Source organism: Scophthalmus maximus, chromosome 14 (assembly GCF_022379125.1).
Source record: "Scophthalmus maximus strain ysfricsl-2021 chromosome 14, ASM2237912v1, whole genome shotgun sequence".
NCBI classification, from domain to species: Eukaryota; Metazoa; Chordata; class Actinopteri; order Pleuronectiformes; family Scophthalmidae; genus Scophthalmus; species Scophthalmus maximus.
The window spans coordinates 627,501-648,954 of NC_061528.1; the positions used below are offsets into that span (position 1 = coordinate 627,501).

At 46.4% G+C, this 21,454-nt stretch overlaps 2 protein-coding genes across 3 annotated transcripts in view; one reads left to right on the plus strand and one right to left on the minus strand.

Annotated features, from left to right (window-relative positions):
- The window catches only part of LOC118282885 (kinesin heavy chain-like), a 15,642-nt gene extending 3,126 nt beyond the window's left edge, over positions 1 to 12,516 (plus strand). The window contains exons 5-25 of the mRNA XM_035604414.2: positions 1 to 29; positions 251 to 306; positions 394 to 481; positions 570 to 694; positions 1,052 to 1,156; positions 1,255 to 1,403; positions 2,968 to 3,116; positions 3,412 to 3,590; positions 3,666 to 3,734; positions 3,831 to 4,037; positions 6,184 to 6,330; positions 6,623 to 6,811; positions 6,933 to 7,050; positions 7,251 to 7,327; positions 7,406 to 7,515; positions 7,607 to 7,708; positions 8,410 to 8,470; positions 8,591 to 8,662; positions 9,519 to 9,623; positions 9,838 to 10,054; positions 10,198 to 12,516. The exon at positions 1 to 29 is cut by the window's left edge and continues 20 nt beyond it. Coding sequence (XP_035460307.1) covers positions 1 to 29; positions 251 to 306; positions 394 to 481; positions 570 to 694; positions 1,052 to 1,156; positions 1,255 to 1,403; positions 2,968 to 3,116; positions 3,412 to 3,590; positions 3,666 to 3,734; positions 3,831 to 4,037; positions 6,184 to 6,330; positions 6,623 to 6,811; positions 6,933 to 7,050; positions 7,251 to 7,327; positions 7,406 to 7,515; positions 7,607 to 7,708; positions 8,410 to 8,470; positions 8,591 to 8,662; positions 9,519 to 9,623; positions 9,838 to 10,054; positions 10,198 to 10,415 — 2,572 coding nt within the window. The 3' untranslated portion in view covers positions 10,416 to 12,516. The remainder of the gene's footprint in view (positions 30 to 250; positions 307 to 393; positions 482 to 569; positions 695 to 1,051; positions 1,157 to 1,254; positions 1,404 to 2,967; positions 3,117 to 3,411; positions 3,591 to 3,665; positions 3,735 to 3,830; positions 4,038 to 6,183; positions 6,331 to 6,622; positions 6,812 to 6,932; positions 7,051 to 7,250; positions 7,328 to 7,405; positions 7,516 to 7,606; positions 7,709 to 8,409; positions 8,471 to 8,590; positions 8,663 to 9,518; positions 9,624 to 9,837; positions 10,055 to 10,197) is intronic.
- A 458-nt stretch (positions 12,517 to 12,974) lies between these two features.
- Positions 12,975 to 20,566, minus strand: arhgap15 (Rho GTPase activating protein 15). 2 transcript variants are annotated; one of them, XM_035604438.2, is made up of 13 exons: positions 20,417 to 20,566; positions 19,239 to 19,413; positions 19,091 to 19,162; positions 18,656 to 18,799; positions 17,603 to 17,692; positions 17,379 to 17,477; positions 17,054 to 17,189; positions 16,081 to 16,215; positions 15,872 to 15,970; positions 15,530 to 15,607; positions 15,204 to 15,338; positions 14,828 to 14,933; positions 12,975 to 13,516 (listed from the first exon to the last, which is right to left on the minus strand). In XM_035604438.2, exons 1-13 carry the CDS (start codon positions 20,428 to 20,430, stop codon positions 13,333 to 13,335), a joined length of 1,467 nt encoding a protein of 488 aa, XP_035460331.1. In that variant the 5' UTR covers positions 20,431 to 20,566; the 3' UTR covers positions 12,975 to 13,332. The 2 variants fall into 2 exon arrangements, with proteins under 2 accessions (XP_035460331.1, XP_035460333.1); XM_035604440.2 differs by lacking the exon at positions 20,417 to 20,566 and adding an exon at positions 20,167 to 20,361.
- Positions 20,567 to 21,454: the final 888 nt, after the last annotated feature.

Here is a 21,454-nt window from a genome sequence, read left to right on the forward strand (position 1 = left end):
CCTGGATAAGATCAGAGACCTGCTTGATGGTAAAGAATCAATATTTTTATTGACCGTGTGTTTAATCAATATCTTTATTGATCGTGTGTTTAATCAATATCTTTATTGATTGTGTGTTTAATCAGTATCTTTATTGATCATGTATTCAATCAATATCTTTATTGATCGTGTGTTTAATCAATATCTTTATTGATTAATTAATAATTGTTTGATTAAAAATCATCAGTAATCTCATGATTTCTTGTTTCAGTGTCAAAGACCAACTTGGCCGTTCACGAGGACAAGAACAGAGTTCCCTTCGTCAAGGTACTGGATCAATACCTGTACTACATCAGTACTACATCAGTACTGATACCTGTACTGCAGTAACAGTACTCTGTTGGTGTACTTCAGGGTTGTACGGAGCGTTTTGTTTCTAGTCCTGAAGAAGTGATGGACGTAATCGATGAGGGGAAAGCAAACAGACACGTCGCAGTAACTAGTGAGTGTACTATTACTGTACTATTGTATTATTGTACTACTGGTAGTGATCCTCTGAGGACCATGAGCGATGTGTCGTCCCTCCTCAGACATGAACGAACACAGTTCTCGCAGCCACAGTATCTTCCAGCTCAACATCAAGCAGGAGAATGTGGAGACGGAGAAGAAGCTGTCGGGGAAACTGTATCTGGTCGACCTCGCCGGCAGCGAGAAGGTGACACGCCTCTACCACCGGCAACATGTGACCATCCACTCACAACATGCATGACATCATCATTCAACCACGATCCTCGCCTGTCGCTCCTCTCCTCACCTGTCTGTCCTCACCTGTCTGTTTTCATCTGTCTGTCCTCACCTGTCTGTCTTCACCTGTCTGTCTTCACCTGTCTGTCCTCACCTGTCTGTTTTGACCTGTCTGTTTTGACCTGTCTGTCTTCACCTGTCTGTCTTCACCTGTCTGTCCTCACCTGTCTGTCCTCACCTCTGTCCTCACCTGTCTGTCCTCACCTGTCTGCCTTCATCTGTCTGTCTTCACCAAACTCTCCTCACCTGTCTGTCTGACACCTGACAGGTAAGTAAGACGGGAGCAGAAGGTTCCGTGTTGGACGAAGCCAAGAACATCAACAAGTCTCTGTCGGCTCTGGGGAACGTGATCGCTGCTCTGAGCGAAGGGACGGTGAGTCGCTCCCTCACGTTCAGATTCATAACGTCAGATAAATGTTGTGTATATATATATAAATATATATATGTATATGTTGTCTTTGTCGTGTGTAGAAAAGCCACGTCCCGTACAGAGACAGTAAGATGACCCGGATCCTTCAGGACTCTCTGGGAGGAAACTGCCGAACCACCATCATCATCTGCTGCTCGCCGTCCGTCTACAACGAGACCGAGACCAAGTCCACGCTCATGTTCGGACAGAGGTATGGCAGGAAGGGACCTTTCAAAATAAAAGACGTGTCACGCTCAAAGCTGCATCTCATCAGTGAAGAAGAATGTTCTGTCTGTAATTGAGTCTCAAAAGCTTTTTAAATAGGAATCATCATTTGCATTTGTGCTGCAAATGCATTCGAACCACGGGCAGTCCTCTAGAACCACGGACAGTCCTCTAGAACCACGGACAGTCAAACACGGACAGTCCTCTAGAACCATGGAGAGTCCTGTAGAACCACGGACAGTCCTCTAGAACCACGGGCAGTCCTCTAGAACCACGGACAGTCCTCTAGAACCACGGACAGTCAAACACGGACAGTCAAACACGGACAGTCCTCTAGAACCACGGACAGTCAAACACGGACAGTCCTCTACAACCACGGGCAGTCCTCTAGAACCACGGACAGTCAAACACGGACAGTCCTCTTGAACCACGGGCAGTCCTCTAGAACCACGGACAGTCCTCTAGAACCACGGACAGTCAAACACGGACAGTCCTCTAGAACCATGGAGAGTCCTGTAGAACCACGGACAGTCCTGTAGAACCACGGGCAGTCCTCTAGAACCACGGACAGTCCTCTAGAACCACGGACAGTCCTCTAGAACCACGGACAGTCAAACACGGACAGTCCTTTAGAACCACGGACAGTCAAACACGAACAGTCCTCTAGAACCACGGGCAGTCCTATAGAACCACGGGCAGTCCTCTAGAACCACGGACAGTCCTCTAGAACCACGGACAGTCAAACACGGACAGTCCTCTAGAACCACGGGCAGTCCTCTAGAACCACGGACAGTCAAACACGGACAGTCCTCTACAACCACGGGCAGTCCTCTAGAACCACGGACAGTCAAACACGGACAGTCCTCTTGAACCACGGGCAGTCCTCTAGAACCACGGACAGTCCTCTAGAACCACGGACAGTCAAACACGGACAGTCCTCTTGAACCACGGGCAGTCCTCTAGAACCACGGACAGTCCTCTAGAACCACGGACAGTCAAACACGGACAGTCAAACACGGAGAGTCCTCTAGAACCACGGACAGTCCTCTAGAACCACGGACAGTCAAACACGGACAGTCAAACACGGACAGTCCTCTAGAACCACGGACAGTCAAACACGGACAGTCCTCTAGAACCACGGACTGTCCTCTAGAACCACGGTCAGTCCTCTAGAACCACGGACAGTCCTCTTGAACCACGGGCAGTCCTCTAGAACCACGGACAGTCCTCTAGAACCACGAACAGTCTTCTAGAACCACATACAGTCCTCTAGAACCACGGACTGTCTAGAACCACGGGCAGTCCTCTAGTGCCACGGACAGTCCTCTAGAACCACGGACAGTCTTCTAGAACCACGGACAGTCCTCTAGAACCACGGACAGTCTTGTAGAACCACATACAGTCCTCTAGAACCACGGACAGTCTTGTAGAACCACATACAGTCCTCTAGAACCACGGACAGTCCTCTAAAACCACGGACAGTCTTCTAGAACCATGGACAGTCCTGTGGTTCTGACTGAACCACCTGTTGTGTTGTTTCTGTGTTCCAGAGCTAAAACCATAAAGAACACGGTGTCAGTGAACCTGGAGCTGACGGCCGAGGAGTGGAAGAAGAAATATGAGAAGGAAAAAGACAAGAACCGGAGTCTGAACGTCACCGTCCAGAAACTGGAGAACGAACTGAAGCGCTGGAGGAAAGGTGAGGAACACACACGAAATAAAACTAAATACTTCCAAATAAAATGAAATGCTAAAATACTAGGAAATAAAACAAAATGATAAAATACTACAAAATAATAAAATCTCGTTGTTGGGCAGATAGATGATGAGGGGAACATGTTTATCCCAATACTCCGATGAATGCATCAAGTTATTGTTACTTATTGTCGTAGTAATAAAGTAAACTTGTGTGTGACCTTGTGAACTGTACGTTCAGTGGTTCGATGGAGGAGCTTCTGCAGAGTGGACTCACTCACGTGTCTGTTGTTCTGCAGGTGAGTCTGTACCTGTGGAGGAGCAGCTGAGTGACAGGAACAAGAAGAAGAGCAGCAGCAGTGAGACGACGGCGGCGGCGGACGACGACGTGGCCCCGCCCCCTGTCCCTCTGTCCGGCGAGGAGAAGACGCAGTACGAGACGCTCATCACCGACCTGTACCAGCAGCTGGACGACAAGGTGATTCTCTCTGAGCCTTGATGGTGTTTACATCTGAGCAACACGGGAAATTAAATCTGCTGATTCATGTTTCAGGATGACGAGATCAACCAGCACAGTCAGACGGCCGAGGAACTCAAACAGCAGCTCGTTGATCAGGATGAGGTGAGTGTTCCACACACACACTGTCCCATACACACACCTACTGTGCCTACATGAGCATCACAACTCTGCCTGTCCACGCCCCCTCCACTCGTCCAGCTGTTGGCGTCCAGCCGCCAGGACTGTGAGCGCCAGCAGGAGGAGCTGTCCCGGCTGCACAGGGACAACGACTCGGCCAAAGAGGAGGTGAAGGAGGTGCTGCAGGCGCTGGAGGAGCTCGCCGTCAACTACGACCACAAGAGCCAGGAGGTGGAGGAGAAGAGCCGCTGCAACGGACAGCTGAACGAGGAGCTCGCCCACAAGACTGTGAGTGTCCACGGGAAACCTGCAGATGTTAGCATCAGTAGCATCGGTAGCATCGGTAGCATCAGTTGCATCATCAGCATCAGTAGCATTGGTAGCACCGGTAGCATCAGTAGCATGTCTCATAGAGTTGGAATTTCCTCACCCGTGTCTCCTCCTCCTCCTCACCTGACTCCTCACCTGTCTCCTCCTCCTCACCATGACTCCTCTGACTCCTCACCTGTCTCCTCCTCCTCACCATGACTCCTCTGACTCCTCACCTGACTCCTCCTCCTCACCTGTCTCCTCCTCCTCACCTGTCTCCTCCTCCTCACCTGTCTCCTCTGACTCCTCACCTGTCTCACCTGTCTCCTCTGACTCCTCACCTGTCTCCTCTGACTCCTCACCTGACTCCTCTGACTCCTCACCTGTCTCCTCTGACTCCTCACCTGTCTCCTCTGACTCCTCACCTGACTCCTCACCTGTCTCCTCCTCACCATGACTCCTCTGACTCCTCACCTGTCTCCTCCTCCTCACCATGACTCCTCTGACTCCTCACCTGACTCCTCCTCCTCACCTGTCTCCTCCTCCTCACCTGTCTACTCTGACTCCTCACCTGTCTCACCTGTCTCCTCTGACTCCTCACCTGTCTCCTCTGACTCCTCACCTGACTCCTCTGACTCCTCACCTGAATCCTCTGACTCCTCACCTGTCTCCTCCTCCTCACCTGAATCCTCTGACTCCTCACCTGTCTCCTCCTCCTCACCTGACTCCTCCTCCTCACCTGTCTCCTCCTCCTCACCTGACTCCTCCTCCTCACCTGACTCCTCACCTGTCTCCTCCTCCTCACCTGTCTCCTCCTCCTCACCTGACTCCTCTGACTCCTCACCTGTCTCTTCCTCCTCACCTGTCTCCTCTGACTCCTCACCTGACTCCTCCTCCTCCTCACCTGACTCCTCCTCCTCCTCACCTGTCTCCTCCTCCTCATCTGACTCCTCCTCCTCCTCACCTGTCTCCTCCTCCTCACCTGACTCCTCTGACTCCTCACCTATCTCCTCCTCCTCACCTGACTCCTCTGACTCCTCACTTGTCTCCTCCTCCTCACCTTACTCCTCTGACTCCTCACCTGTCTCCTCCTCCTCCCCTTACTCCTCTGACTCCTCACCTGTCTCCTCCTCCTCACCTGACTCCTCCTCCTCACCTGACTCCTCACCTGTCTCCTCCTCCTCACCTGACTCCTCTGACTCCTCACCTGTCTCCTCCTCCTCACCTGACTCCTCTGACTCCTCACCTGTCTCCTCCTCCTCCCCTGACTCCTCCTCCTCACCTGACTCCTCACCTGTCTCCTCCTCCTCACCTGACTCCTCTGACTCCTCACCTGTCTCCTCCTCCTCCCCTGACTCCTCCTCCTCCTCACCTGTCTCCTCCTCATCACCTGTCTCCTCCTCCTCACCTGACTCCTCTGACTCCTCACCTGTCTCCTCCTCCTCACCTGACTCCTCTGACTCCTCACCTGTCTCTTCCTCCTCACCTGTCTCCTCTGACTCCTCACCTGACTCCTCCTCCTCACCTGTCTCCTCCTCCTCACCTGACTCCTCCTCCTCCTCACCTGTCTCCTCCTCCTCACCTGACTCCTCTGACTCCTCACCTGTCTCCTCCTCCTCACCTGACTCCTCCTCCTCACCTGACTCCTCACCTGTCTCCTCCTCCTCACCTGACTCCTCCTCCTCACCTGTCTCCTCCTCCTCACCTGACTCCTACTCCTCCTCACCTGTCTCCTCCTCCTCACCTGACTCCTCTGACTCCTCACCTGTCTCCTCCTCCTCACCTGACTCCTCTGACTCCTCACCTGTCTCCTCCTCCTCACCTGACTCCTCCTCCTCACCTGACTCCTCTGACTCCTCACCTGTCTCCTCACCTGTCTCCTCCTCCTCACCTGTCTCCTCCTCCTTACCTGTCTCCTCTGACTCCTCACCTGACTCCTCCTCCTCACCTGTCTCCTCTGACTCCTCACCTGTCTCCTCTGACTCCTCACCTATCTCCTCCTCCTCACCTGACTCCTCTGACTCCTCACCTGTCTCCTCCTCCTCACCTGACTCCTCTGACTCCTCACCTGTCTCCTCCTCCTCACCTGTCTCCTCCTCCTCACCTGACTCCTCCTCCTCCCCAGGTGAGTCTGGAGCTGCTCCACAGGGAGTTCTCTTCTCTGCAGGACGTCAGCTCTCATCAGAAGAAGAGATCATCAGAGATCCTCAGTCTGCTGCTCAGAGACCTCAGTGACGTGGGCGGAGTCCTGGGGACCAGCGACCTGCGAGCTGTGAGACCTGTCACTCACCACACATGTTATAACAGCTGTATATACGTTACACTCTCACAAAGAGTTTCCATTTTCCATTTTCACGTCTTTAACAAAATTATTTCAAACTCGGTAAAACATCAGAATAATCAGAAGTGTTCAGAACCATACTTCAGATCTGTGTCACGTCTTGTTAAGACCAAAACATGGTTTTAACAAGACAATTATATTGTTTTATGGCAATCATTTCTGGGAGGAGATATGGTAGTTATGGTGACAGGCACGTGTTCACTGACTCCGTGTCTCTGGACAGATGATGGAGACGGGCGCGGCGATGGAGGACGACTTCACCACAGCTCGTCTCTACGTCAGCAAGATGAAGTCTGAGGTCAAGTCTCTGGTGAGCCGCAGCAAACAGCTGGAGGTCGACCTGATGGAGAGCAGCCGCCGCACGGAGGCGAGCGAGACGCAGCTCAACGGCCTGCAGCTGCTCGTCTCACAGGTCAGAGGTCGTCAGGGGAACGGGATGTCCGTCATGACTTTTGTGTTGTCGTCACGGTGACGTCACGTTGGTGACGGTGGTGACGGTGGTGACGGTGGTGACGTTAGTGTTGTCTGTGCAGCTCCGGGCGAAGATCTCGTCTCTGAGCGACGACCTGCAGACGGTGGAGAGGAAGAAGCGGCAGCTGGAGGAGAGTCAGGACGCACTGATGGAGGAAGTCGCCAAACTCCAGGCTCAAGGTCAGATGTCACCGTGGTTACAGAGCTTAACACTGCTCTGTGATTGGGTGGGCAGCAAGTAAAACACAACCTGTGAATATTCGCCCGTTCTCTTTCGGACGCGGAGAATCTCAGCGTCTCTAGGTGACATCATGTAACACGAGTGAAAAATCACTGTTAGGAGTTCTATGTGACTGTGTGTGTGTGTGTGTGCGTGTCAGATAAAGTGCACGAGGGGACGGTGATGGACAAAGAGAAGGAACACATGAGCAGACTGAAGGACGCTGTTGAGATGAAGGTTAGATGATTGATGATGATGATGATGATGATGAGGACGTGAGGATGAAGGATTAAACAGCGACTCTGTGTTCCATAGAGAACCCTGGAGGAACAGATGGAGAACCACAGAGAAGTTCATCAGAAGCATCTGAGCAGACTGAGAGACGAGATCGAGCAGAAGCACCGGGACGTCGACCAGCTCAAAGAGTGTGTCACTGGTTATTGATTATTGATTTATTTATTATGAATCTCTCATGTCAGTGCTGTGCAGTGAGCAGATGTCATGTGTCATCGACAGTGTGAACCGGGCTCTGCAGCTGGAGAACACGAAGATCCAGTCGGACTTTGACAAACTAAAAGCTGAGGATGAGAAGAAAGAGCAGAAACTCCATAAGCTGCAGTGAGTTTGTCCCTCGCTGTTCACCGTAGTGTCGCGCGTTTCTCTCATAACACATATTCATGTTTATCACTTGAGCTTCCACTGCAGCCGCTCACTGGAGAACCAGCGCCACCTGCTGCTAATCAGCTGATAGTGACAGTTAACACTTTTAATTTTTTTACCATTTTCATCCAAATTCTTTAAAAAACACATTTCTCGCACATCAACCCTCAAAGCCCCAGTGTGTAGTTTTTGTAATTTTCTGGCGACATCTGGAGGTAAAGTTGAAAACTGCAACCAGCTGAGCGACTGACAGGGGACACTTTATGGCGGTGCACCGCTGATTCCATTTTCGGTTTCCGGCAGCGTCTGAAAATTCTACGTGAATGCGATGTTTAGTTGAACGACCGTATTCAATACGACGTAGAAACATGGAGACTCACACGGAGGTCGGTCCACCTCATGGAACTAAATTTAACGCATATATGAACACAGAGTTATGGAAAATATATTCAATCTCTATGAATAAGTTCTTCTACATATTTCACACTGGAGGTTTAAGGCATCTAAAATGGAGGACTCGCATGATGATTCTTACACTTGTTGGATAATATCTTCATGGTTAAATGCACTACAGCTAAATGAATGTATATGTACAGTACATGTACATTACATCAGTAACGTACATGTACTGTACATCAGCATGTCTCTCTATGATCCAGGTTCCTGAAGGAGAAGCGAGATCAGGCCACAGACGAGCTGAAGGGTCTGGAGGAGACAGTGGTAACTTCCTCCTCTCTGTTTCTGCATCAGTGACAAATCTCACAGCAGCTGAATTGTTATTAATATTATTAATATTAATAATAATAATAATACTGATAATAATTATGTTTCATCCAACAGGCCAAAGAGCTGCAGATGCTGAACAACCTGCGGAAACTCTTCATCCAGGACGTCGGCAGTCGAGTCCAGAATGTGAGAGTTAATCATCTTCGGATTTTAATGATTTAATCTGATAATTATCAAACATCACAAAGTCCCTGGATGTTAAAACAAGAAGTAGAAAAGCTTTGGTCAACTGAAAGTATCATTCAGACACTGTTGTGTTTCTGCTCTCATATCATTTCATAAACTGTATAACATAACTCATAAACTCTACACAGGGAGGGTTCTGACCATCACACCACCACTGTAATAATGTTTATTTATAATAATTATAATAATAATAATGATAATAATAATAATAGTAGAACATCCTTGCTATGGGCCTTATTGACCCTGTTGTATTTTATTTATTAAGTGTTTGTGATATTTTGTACATTTGGAAAGAGAAGAGGTTGAAAGTTGTTCTGTGATAAATGTTCATATTATTTTATCATTTATCTTTTGACTGTTCAAACTGCGACTGTAAACTTCTCCTCTGTTTCTGTTCGGTGCTTCGCTTAAAGGATTTAAAGTCGAGCTGCAACGAACGATGACACAAACGTTCATTAGTTGTTTGGTTCATATAAAATGTTGACTGTGTTTCCACAAAACACCAAGATGATATTTTGTTTTTACCACACACCAAAGATATTCAGTTACTGTCACAGAGGAGCAAAGAAACCAGAACATATTCACATTGAAGAAGCTAGAATCAGAGAATTATGACTTATTTTTTCATTAAAAACTACTTGATCGATAAATCGATTATCAAAATAGTTGGCCATTCATTTAGCAGTGGATCACTAATCGATTAATGTTGCGGCTCTGGTTTAAAGCCTTGTTGTGTTTCTGAGCGAGTGACACGTCAGGAACAGTTGAACATCATCAACGATTCTTCTGTGAACAGAGTTCGGAGAGCGACGGCGGCGAGGCCGGCGGCAGTCTGGCTCAGAGACAGAGGATCGTCTTCTTGGAGAACAACCTGGAGCAGCTCAGTAAGGTCCACAAGCAGGTGCGTGGTTCTGCTCAGTATCCTGATCTGATCTTCTTCTGGACACAGATCGCAGATGTTGTTCCTGGAATCTGCCGGAGCTTCTCTACTTTCCACCTGGTTTCTAGATTCTCTTTCAGCCCCCAGTGTTGTTCCTTCTTCTTCTTCTCTCCTGTACGACGGTACACGTGAACCGCTGACCGATGTTAACCCTCTGACCCTTGGTGTCCGGCAGCTGGTGCGGGACAACGCAGACCTTCGCTGTGAGCTGCCCAAGCTGGAGAAGCGTCTGAGGGCCACGGCAGAGCGGGTGAGGTCTCTGGAAGCCGCCCTGAGGGACGCCAAGGAGTCGGCCGCGAGAGACCGCAAACGATACCAACAGGAAGTGGACCGCATCAAAGAGGCCGTCCGCTCTCAGAACGTCTCCAGGAGGGGTCACTCTGCTCAGATAGGTGAGGACAGTGAACTCGACCGGCTGATTATTCATATTTATTATGATGCTAATATAATATAATATTATGATATCATGTTCGTACTAAATAAAACAATATGGTGAAGTTGATAGTTAATTCACCAGTGACCTTTTTCCCTGTAGCCAAGACAATCAGAGCGGGACCCTCTCCGTCCACCAGACCGACCATCAGAGGAGGGGGCGTGGCATCCAGTCCACGTCATCACTCCCCACGACAGCAACCACTGCAACGGCAACCACTGCAACGGCAACCACTGCAACGGCAACCACTGCAACAGCAACCACTGCAACTGCAACAGCAACCACTGCAACAGCAACCCCGCCAGAGCCACAGCAAGTAGGCTCCAGGTGAGTCAGCATCACAGAAACCACAGCAACTACACAACAGCAACAACAACAACAACAACAACAACAAGCACAACATGGTCTGAACTTGTCTTCTCGGGAGAACGTCAGGTCATTGGATCTCTGAATTTTCTGCCTTCACTGGAACCAGACTCCTCTTTTCCACTGGTGACCCCCTTAACTGCCATTCCACCTTAACAGCCATTCCACCTTAACAGCCATTCCACCTAAACTGCCATTCCTCCTTAACTGCCATTCCACCTTAACTGCCAACAAGTGCTTTCTCCTCTGTCTTTTCTTTTTCTGACAGAAAATCAGCTCTGGTGCTGCCTAACCCCTTAACTCCCTAACTCATTAACTCCCTAACCCCTTAACTCCCTAACCCCTTAACTCCCTAACCCATTAACTCCCTAACCCCTTAACTCCCTAACTCATTAACTCCCTAACTCATTAACTCCCTAACCCCTTAACTCCCTAACTCATTTACTCCCTAACTCATTAACTCCCTAACTCCTTAACTCCCTAACCCCTTAACTCCCTAACCCCTTAACTCCCTAACTCATTAACTCCCTAACTCATTAACTCCCTAACCCCTTAACTCCCTAACTCATTTACTCCCTAACTCATTAACTCCCTAACTCCTTAACTCCCTAACCCTTTAACTCCCTAACCCGTTAACTCCCTAACTCATTAACTCCCTAACCCCTTAACCACCTAACCCTTTAACTCCCTAACCCCTTAACACCCTAACTCATTAACTCCCTTACCCTTTAACTACCTAACCTCCTATCTCCCTAACTCCCTAACCCCTTAATCCCCTGAGATAAATTGTCAGTTGTATAAAGCTTTGCAGGGAGATCAAAACTCTGACATATTGAATCAGTATTTTGAGTTGTGGTCAGAAGGACGATGAGCTGCACGGCAGGATATTACTAATAACGAATAATGATAATAACAATAAATTAAATGATTGTTATACACAGTGGAGGACACGATGTCCTTCACTGTAGTCAATCAAATCTTGATCTTTGTGAAGATATGATGAACTACGATATTTAACTTAATTCATATTCTTATAAAGCAGTTTTGGATCAATTAAAATTTATAAATCATGGAGTTTGACATAATTATTTGGATACTTTATTTGGACAAAATCCAACAAAAGTATGAACAGTTATTTAAAATAATTAAAAAATATGAAGAAGTCACAGTAATATTTTGGAAAAAAAGTTCTAGAGAATAAAAATCTGAGATTAACAGGGAAACGTTGAAACAAAGTCAGAATGTAGCCAAAAAAGATATAAACTGAGACGTCGCTCTTATCTGTAATCTGATAATAAATAAAAGTATTATATTCTTTTTTTTAAATCACAATATTTGGAAAGACTTGGTTTTCATAATATTGGGATTTTGCTGTTGTCATGGTGATGACACCATACAAGTCAAATGTCTTATCAGATATTTACATCTGAATGAAGTGAGATCGAACAAATTAATTACAAGAACATGTTCAACAGTTGTTAAGGTCAAATTATTTTGACATGGAACGTGTTATTTTATAAAACTTAATAAGTGTTATGTCACTATCTTGTGATTTGTAAGACCTAATGATATAAAGCATTCGTATTTTTCCTAATGTTTCATGACTTTTTTTATTTTGTTTTTATATTTCATATTTATTTCTAACAGTTTTTATACATTTAATTAATGGAATTTTGTTTTTGTTTTTTTTGGGACATTATTTATTATCACAAAATATTTGTTCGTGTGTGATATTAGTGTTGAACAGTGTGAAGCTGCTGTGTCGTCATGTAGACGTCATGTCGTCGTCTGTGGTTGAGCTGAAGTTACTGTTCATGTGGTTCAGGTTTGAGTAAATGTCTTTTATTCATAATTGATATTGATATATGAACATTATCTGAATAAAATACAGTAAGTAGAGCAAAATGAAAAAACATCTGTAGAATTTTTACACTTCTTCCTCCAGCACAACTGAACTGTGACGATCAGTCGGGGATGAAGATAAAAATATCTATAACAAGAAGAAACTGAGTGAAGATATTCATTATGTAATAAACTCAATTTGTCAAATATTCATAATATTTCATATCTGGTCTGTTTTGGTTTTTTGGGGGGATATTAAATCAAACAACAACGAAAATGCACAATTCAAACACTTTACTTAAAGCCCCAGTGTGTAACTTTTAAAATGTTCTGGCGGCATCTGCTGGTAAATTGTCAAACTGCAACCTACTGAGCGACACTTTATGGCGGCGCACCGCTGATTCCATTTCCTGTTTCCGTCAGCGTCTGAAAGGTCAACGTGAACGCGACATATTCTGGAACCGTTTAGTTCAACAAACGTATTCAACGCGACGTAGAAACATGGAGACTCACACGGAGGTCGGTCCACCTCATGGAACTATATCTAACTCTTATATTAACACAGAGTTATGGACAATATATTCAGTTTCTGTGAATAAGTTATTCTAAACACTGTAGCTTTAAAAATTAGTATTTATAGAAAAACAGAGAGGCATCATTTGAAAGCTTCATTATCTGATCTGATTCTCCATTTTATTCAGAATCTTTACGTATAAATAGAAAATATGACTGTGCTTGTTTGATATCATCTTTGTTTACTTTAGTTGAGGAAGTTGTTTTTATAATCCACGTCTCAATGAAGGCAGATTGAAGAGGTCACAACAACAGTGATTCAATCACTTATAACATTTCTATAGTTGTATGTGATAAATGTACAGTATGATATAAATATACTACTGTACATCACGTTGTGGGGGAGCTGTGACGGCAGAGGGTCTGTTCATAATGATAAAAAAAACCTCTTTGAAATAAGTTCTGATGAGAAATGATCAGCCAAGGTGTTCGTCCTGTTCTCTTCCACTGCAACTGTTACTTCCTGTCCAGGTTGAAGATGTATTCACTCTCGATTAGGACAAACTCCACGATCTGGTTCTGGTAGACCATGTTGACCGCCATGTTTCCTGCGTCCAGCTCGGGCCACATCAGCGTCGGGCCGAACACGATGCTGATGCCCTGAGTGGACATCAGGTTCTTCCTGGAAAAGGCCAGAACTCTGAAAAACATCACAAGAAGCAAAAACTGAGGGGAAAAAATTGACAGATCCCCACTAACAAAGTGTTACATGTAACTTAATAAAACCATAACTACAATATGAAATAACATTAAATACAACGACAGAGTCAAAACCTCAAACAGATGAACTTCATGTGTGTTACATTTGAGGGTGAGTCAGGTCTTCAGGTTAGGAGTCAGGTCTTCAGGTCAGGAGTCAAGTGTTCAGGTTAGGAGTCAGGTCAGGAGTCAGGTCTTCAGGTTAGGAGTCAGGTCAGGAGTCAGGTCAGGAGTCAGGTCTTCAGGTTAGGAGTCAGGTCAGGAGTCAGGTCAGGAGTCAAGTCTTCAGGTTAGGAGTCAGGTCTTCAGGTTAGGAGTCAGGTCTTCAGGTCAGGAGTCAAGTGTTCAGGTTAGGAGTCAGGTCAGGAGTCAGGTCTTCAGGTTAGGAGTCAGGTCAGGAGTCAGGTCTTCAGGTTAGGAGTCAGGTCAGGAGTCAGGTCAGGAGTCAGGTCTTCAGGTTAGGAGTCAGGTCAGGAGTCAAGTCTTCAGGTTAGGAGTCAGGTCTTCAGGTCAGGAGTCAAGTCTTCAGGTTAGGAGTCAAGTCTTCAGGTTAGGAGTCAGGTCTTCAGGTCAGGAGTCAAGTCTTCAGGTTAGGAGTCAGGTCAGGAGTCAGGTCTTCAGGTTAGGGGTCAGGTCAGGAGTCAGGTCTTCAGGTTAGGAGTCAGGTCTTCAGGTTAGGAGTCAGGTCAGGAGTCAGGTCAGGAGTCAAGTCTTCAGGTTAGGAGTCAGGTCAGGAGTCAAGTCTTCAGGTTAGGAGTCAGGTCAGGAGTCAGGTCTTAGGGGTTAGGAGTCAGGTCTTCAGGTCAGGAGTCAAGTCTTCAGGTTAGGAGTCAGGTCAGGAGTCAGGTCAGGAGTCAAGTCTTCAGGTTAGGAGTCAGGTCTTCAGGTTAGGAGTCAGGTCTTCAGGTCAGGAGTCAAGTCTTCAGGTTAGGAGTCAGGTCAGGAGTCAGGTCTTCAGGTTAGGAGTCAGGTCAGGGGTCAGGTCTTCAGGTTAGGAGTCAGGTCAGGAGTCAGGTCTTCAGGTTAGGAGTCAGGTCAGGACTCTTAGTCTTCTTCAGGTGTTAAGTCGGGGTTAAGTTCACCGGAGTATGTGATGGAGTCAAACAAGGTGAACTCTGGGTGGGAACATGACAACAGGGTCTGAAACACTGATTTTCGTCAGGTGTAAGTTTGGGCCCTTACAAAGGACAGACTAGACCTTATTATATCTATTACTTAGTATTATCTTAAGAAACTGAGCACAGAGTCGTACCTGTGCAGGTGGACGAACAGCAGCTTCATGGTGTCCTTGTTGGGCTTGGGCAGCTCCTGGATCAGTTTCTTCACAGCCTGGATTTTGTCTTTGGATTCTTTGATCTCTGATCAGAGGATTGACAGAAGCAGAAGTGACAGAAGTGAGGGCACAGATACATAAAGTACTGTAGTTTAACGTGTGAACAGAATTGTAGTTTTCAAGTTGAAGAGGAACAACAGCCAAGATTTCCGCCTCCTTCATCTGCCTTGTGGCTGAGGACATCGCTGTCCCTCACTGATCTTTGTCAGGGACCAGGTCTTCACTGCTCAACAATATCCCTGTTCAGGATCAGAGTTCTCATTGGGATATTGTCATTGTGCCACGTTGTACTCACTGATTGCCTCCACAAAAGATTGGAAGAATCTGAAGGGAAACAGCGGCTCTGGCAGTTCACGAAAAAACATCTTGAGGGCTCCTGTGATGACGTGGATGTCCTCCCACTGACTGTGGTCCAGGTCCAGGTCCTCCTCTGGGGGTGCAGACCAGAACAATTCATACAAACTTGACTATAACAGTTCTGTCCACACTGAAACAGAAGAAGCTTGTTTCTTGTCCTAAATTTGTTTCAATGCTGTCTTGATAAAATGGTGTAAATTAGTATAATTTAAATTTATTTTAAAGGTGACAGGAAGTAAAAAAAAAGGTGTTTGCTGAACCAACCTTCATCAACAATGAAGCGAAGTTTCTGGATTGTGGCCAGATTCCCACTGACTCTGTAGATCCCGTCAACTTCCAGACCTGGAAAAACAAACCAAATGAACATGGAACTAAACAAACTTTACATGTACCGGATCTACAAGTACTGGATCTACAAGTACTGTATCTACATGTACTGGATCTACATGTACTCGATCCATATGTCCTGTGTGTACTGGATCCACATGTACTGGGTCTACATGCAGCGGATCCACATACATGTTCTGGCACGATGTGTGTCTCAGAGAGACAGCAACAAACGCCACATGATTGAATCTGTTTTTTGGGGATTTGCTTCGAAGGTACCTCGTTTATCGACTGCGTCCACACAGATCTGGACGAACTTGGGCACCGTGGTTCCTTCTCGTCCACAGAGCGTTGACAGATGGCAGCCAAACACTCGATCTAAGCAGAACATCACATCTTCAAAGTTACATTACAGTGGATTTGATCACTAAACGTTTCCAAAAATCTTCCTGAATTTTTATGATGGCTCTGATGTTAACAGGTTGAACCTCTGATGAGGCCTTTCTCCTGCAGAGTTTTCATGGACGGACGTCTGGTGATGAACTTCTTCAGTCGGTTCCTCACTCCGTTCTTGTCGCTGCTGTCCGAGCTACTATGCTTCAGCTTTGAGCTGCTGAACATGTCTGTAAAAAACATGGAGGGTTAAACCTGGAAGAGCAGATTTTTGTCTTTTTTAGTACCGACTCTCCACCTCACACTGGACACACAGCGGAGCATCTTCTCAGGAAATCTGACTGTATCTACAGTATCTATTTTATTTTTTATTTTTGATCTATCCATCCACCCATCTATCTACCCACCTACTTATCTACCTACCTACCCACCTACCTACTTATCTACCTACGCACCCAACTACTTATCTACCTACGTACCCAACTACTTATCTACCTATCTACCCACCTACCTACTTATCTACCTATCTACCCACCTACCTACTTATCTACCTACCTACCCACCTACCTACTTATCTACCTACGCACCCAACTACTTATCTACCTACGTACCCAACTACTTATCTACCTATCTACCCACCTACCTACTTATCTACCTACCCACCTACCTACTTATCTACCTACCTACCTACCTACCTACTTATCTACCTACGTACCCAACTACTTATCTACCCACCTACCCACCTACCTACTTATCTACCTACCCACCTACCTACTTATCTACCTACCTACCTACCTACTTCTCTACCTACCTACCTACCTACTTATCTACCCACCTACCCACCTACCTACCTACTTATCTACCTACCCACCTACCTACTTATCTACCTACCTACCCACCTACCTACTTATCTACCTACCTACTTACCTACTTCTCTACCCACCTACCTACCTACCTACTTACCTTACTGTAGTTCAACCTCCAGCAGTTACAAAAAAGCGGAGTATCCAGTTGACCTGGTGTTTGTGTCCAGTATCTTCTGTACTTACAGTGATGACAGTCACTTACTGATGGAGCGTCTGTGAGCTGGATTGCGTTGTTTGGCGCTGGGGGAGGCCGAGCTGTGGCCGGGCAGGGAGCTGTGTCTCGGCAGATACTCTGTACTGTTTGACTTCCGCAGGAGAAAACCTCCATCTGGTTTAGTCTGAACACACGAAGAGTTAAAACTGATCACAGGAAGCGTTTTATGTCACTTAGGATCTAATCTAAAGAACAGTGAAGTGTGTCATATCAGAATGTGTGGACATTTCGTAAAGAAAAGATCAAAAACAAACATCAAGACAATACTTGATGATAAAAGTAAGATCCAGTTTAAAAGGAAGTGAGTTCTTACTGAAGAGTCAATGGCCTTTCTGATGGTGTCGTACCATTTGCTGGCAGCGGAGTAACTGTCGACCTGAAGCAGGTACTCGCTTCCTGTGTGTGTCGTGATCTGTTGTGAACAGATAGATGACGAGTTAATCCAAAGTACAGCAAGGAGGGAGAGAAACTGCCCAATTGTAAAACCATCCTTGAAACTCCGTCCTGAGTCAGAGGCGAGGGTAGACGTGTTGTTACCTGGAAGACATTTTTCCTGCTTGACTTCTCTTTCGTCCACTCGATCACGGCACCACACAGCGGAACCACGTCTGTCTTACCTCCGGCTTTCTGAACACAGGTGGAGACACTGACTGGTACATGACGATGTACATCTGTCATAGACTCATTCATTCAGCAATCAACGTCTCACCTTGTCCAGTCTTTAAGGAACAAACACTGACCCTACTGAACCGAGGAGGTTTGACATTATAAAACGGGTAGGTCAAATCAAGCGATCTGATTGGTTCTTAGCTGTGGTATAAGCATATACCACGTCTATGAAGTTGAATCTGTTTGTACAGGTCTGTATCACTCCCCGACTGTGGAAGTACCGACGTAAGTAGACGTGAGTAGCGACCATAGGAAGAGACGGAGTGAAGTTGAGAGCTCTAAGCACACAGTGGTGGAATGGTTGTAGTTTTGTCATGGGCCGCGGTTGTCTCGTAGCCTTCTCTCTGAGTAACGCTACAGTTGTTGCATAGCTACCGCCGTGCACCAGGCAGCCAGGAGGTACTACTTTTTTGTATTCGTGATTACTTTCATTTCGACATACTTGTAACAGTTTTATAAAAGCTTTGCGTCGTGGCTGAACAACGGCCCTTAACAGTGATATAATGAGCGTATACCACAGCCTGTCGTGGGCTATTGATTATATATGTCACCAGCAGTATATATAAATAACTAATGATTTCCTCCATGATAAATGGGACCGAGACCATTCTGAGCTCAAGAGCTTTGTAGCTGCTGTGGGTGGATACGAGCAGAACCTTTGTTTCTGTTCATGAAACAGAGGTAAAGTCATAAAAATATTTTATAACAGACCAACTTTGTGTCGTCTGACTTGGGCAGTTAGAGATAAATAGAAATACAAGAGAGATAATGTTGGAACTAAGGCATGAAAGTAAATACTGAGATCCTTGTGAGATACAGTGAGCTACAGAGAGATATTTTCATATCAGACAAACCTCCCGTGTCTCTCTCTTCACACAGACACCGACGAGATGAGCGTTAACACAAAGAGCAGTTTCGTACCGGACCAGTTTCCTGTTGTCTCTCTTTGTAGACCAGCAGCTGCTCTGAGTTCAGTTCAGTCCACATCCACGTCCAGTTCTTCCTCTGCTTCTTACCGCTCTCTGAGATCTTAGTCACATTCACATGCTGACCTTTCACCTCCGCCTAGGAACAGTCACACACACACACACACACACACACACAATTTAGTACTATTTACTGTTCATTGTGCGTCCTGTAGGCCGCACCGACCAGAGATGCACCTTGCTGTAATCCTTACATCAGTAGTTCCTTCAATAAAAATCAATGATGTAATTTTCGTGACAGGCCCAGGTTGGTCCCAACCGGGATGCAAACCCAGAACCTTCTTGTTGTGAGGCGTCAGCACTAACCACTGTTTATATTCATATATCTATATATCTATATAATATAGATAAATTGAGTTTTTGTACTCACCAGTGGTTCGAACGCGGCTGCTCCTGTGACCACGACGTTGTGCTGAGACTGATTCCTGCGATGGCGAGAGATCTACGAACGTAACGTGAAGAAGATGTTAGAACGGAGCTGCTGCCTCGCAGGAGGCCGTCGTCTGTGGTCCACGTACGAGTTTCTGAGGAAGGTCGGACTCCTGCAGCACCATGGACCTGGACTGACTCAGGCGGTCTGCGGAGCTCGGTGAGCTCTTCACGCGGATCTGCACGGATCCCTGCGCCGCTGAGCCGAGCTGCAGAGGCTGAACCGGCAGCTGCTGCTTCGCTCCAGTCTGGAGGTTCGTGACTCTGAGGAGGAAGAAACAAGACGAGACTTCAGGCCGTTCATGTGTTACATCAACGTTCATAGTTATAGTCTAGAGAAGTCTGAGCACGGTCGGGGTTCCTGTTTGCTCTTCGGATTGCTTCACTGTGTCTTACACAACATTTGCTTTGTGCCAACGACGAGGAAAACCTGGTCTGAAGACCGGAGCTGAGAGGTTCACAGACCTGGAATCAGTTCAGTGTGATACAATATGTCCAAGTGGTTAAGGTTAGTTACAGTTCAGGCTTAGTCTGAAAGTGCCGGGGGAAATGTCTGCTGTCAAATCCAGTTTGATTATAATTATTTAACATTACGGTCACAACAAGGTGCATCTTCCTAAATCAAGCTTTTAATGAAATGACCCTCAGGCGCCGGACTCAGCCGGGACAGGTGCTGTCCCCGACCGGGAGGTGGAGACATCAGGAGAGTGAACAGGCCAACGACCCAGAACCCATCAGGGATTCTGGTGATTGATGCATTTTAAAATTCCTTGGTGATTCAGAAGTTACAAAGGTTCAAACCAGAGTTAAAGCAGCACGATGCTCAGCTTTTAGGGAAATGTGTATAAAATGATCTGAAAGTCAAATCTGTCATCAGATGTTTCAAGCATCGCAGTGACATCACAGATGCAGACATTAACCTCCCGCACCAACTTCATGTAAATTAATCTTGAACAACACAGAACAAAATAAAACTGGCACAAACAGAAGCTGAAACTTCAGTCATCACCTCCTCACCTCACGCAAACCGTCTCACAACGTCCAGAAAATACAGAAACAACAACCACCGGTTTGTTTGGGGGTTTCCATCTAGAAAAGTTCAACTTGTGATTTCATCCGTCAGACGTCGTGAGCGGACGATCACAGACGAATCAATCCGACCCAACAGGAGCGTCAGCCGGTAAAGACACCGACACTAACAATCCCAAGACAACAACAGTCTGACTGACGACGCAGAGCTCCTGGATATCATCTAAGGTTGACGTACCTTGTGCCCGCCATCTCTCTGTCGCTTCTGAAGGACGAGCGGAGGCCTGACTGTTAGAGGAAGTATGATTCATCACGTGGTTTCTTCAAACCAGCGTCTCTCACAGTGCAACTGCTGCAACCTCCCGTTTCCTGACAGAGCAACAAACAAACCTCACTCTCTCACGACCTGAGCCTCGAGGGACTCGTCACGTCTGACAGTCAGCTGCAAACGTCTGGAGAGTTTTCTTCTATTGACAAACTGGTTTCAGAAACATGTTCGTCTCCATTTGCCTGTAATTCACTTTCACTTTGGTTTTGAAGAGATGTTTAAAAGCTTCAGTTGACACGATCGTGGTTCTGGTGCTCTGGCCACAGGGGTCTGCTTAATGTTGTCTCTTCCCACAATCTGTAACAGTTGATGCTCTGTCAGTGTAAATCCAAAGAAAACATGTATTTTTTCATAAATAAATCCATCTTGCAAAAAATGTCATGAACATGAGTGATTGTGTGTGAATCGATGTGTGGGAGTGGGCCCACGAGGATCCAGCCCGAAGGCCGGAGAGCCAGGTAAGTGCTAAGTCCTGTATATGAAATAATAGAAGTATTGATGAGAGGAGAAACAAGTGTAGGAGTACACCCGTATTTAACACACACACACACACACACACACACAGGGGGGGGGGGGTCAACCCACCACTAGCCACAACAAAACATAACAAGTTCTGTTAAAGCCCCAGTGTGTAAATTTCCTGGAGGCATCTGGTGGTAAAGTGTCAAACTGCAACCTACTGAGCGGCCGACAGGGGACACTTTATGGCGGCGCACCGCTGATTCCATTCCCTTTTTCCGGCAGCGTCTGAAAATTCAACGTGAACGGGACGTGTTCTGGACGTTTAGTTCAACAAGCGTATTCAACACGACGTAGAAACATGGAGACTCACACGGAGGTCGGTCCACCTCATGGAACTATATCTAACTCATATATGAACACATGGTTATGGACAATTCTAAATATTACACACTGTAGCTTTAAAGACAAAAAAATAAGTACAATAAA

Coding starts and splice junctions, on each gene's coding strand:
- arhgap15 (XM_035604438.2), bottom strand. Junction 17,478..17,602: donor GCAGGAAAAATGTCTTCCAG/GTAACAACACGT, acceptor TGTTCACAACAG/ATCACGACACACACAGGAAG. Junction 13,517..14,827: donor CTGTTCGTCCACCTGCACAG/GTACGACTCTGT, acceptor GATGTTTTTCAG/AGTTCTGGCCTTTTCCAGGA.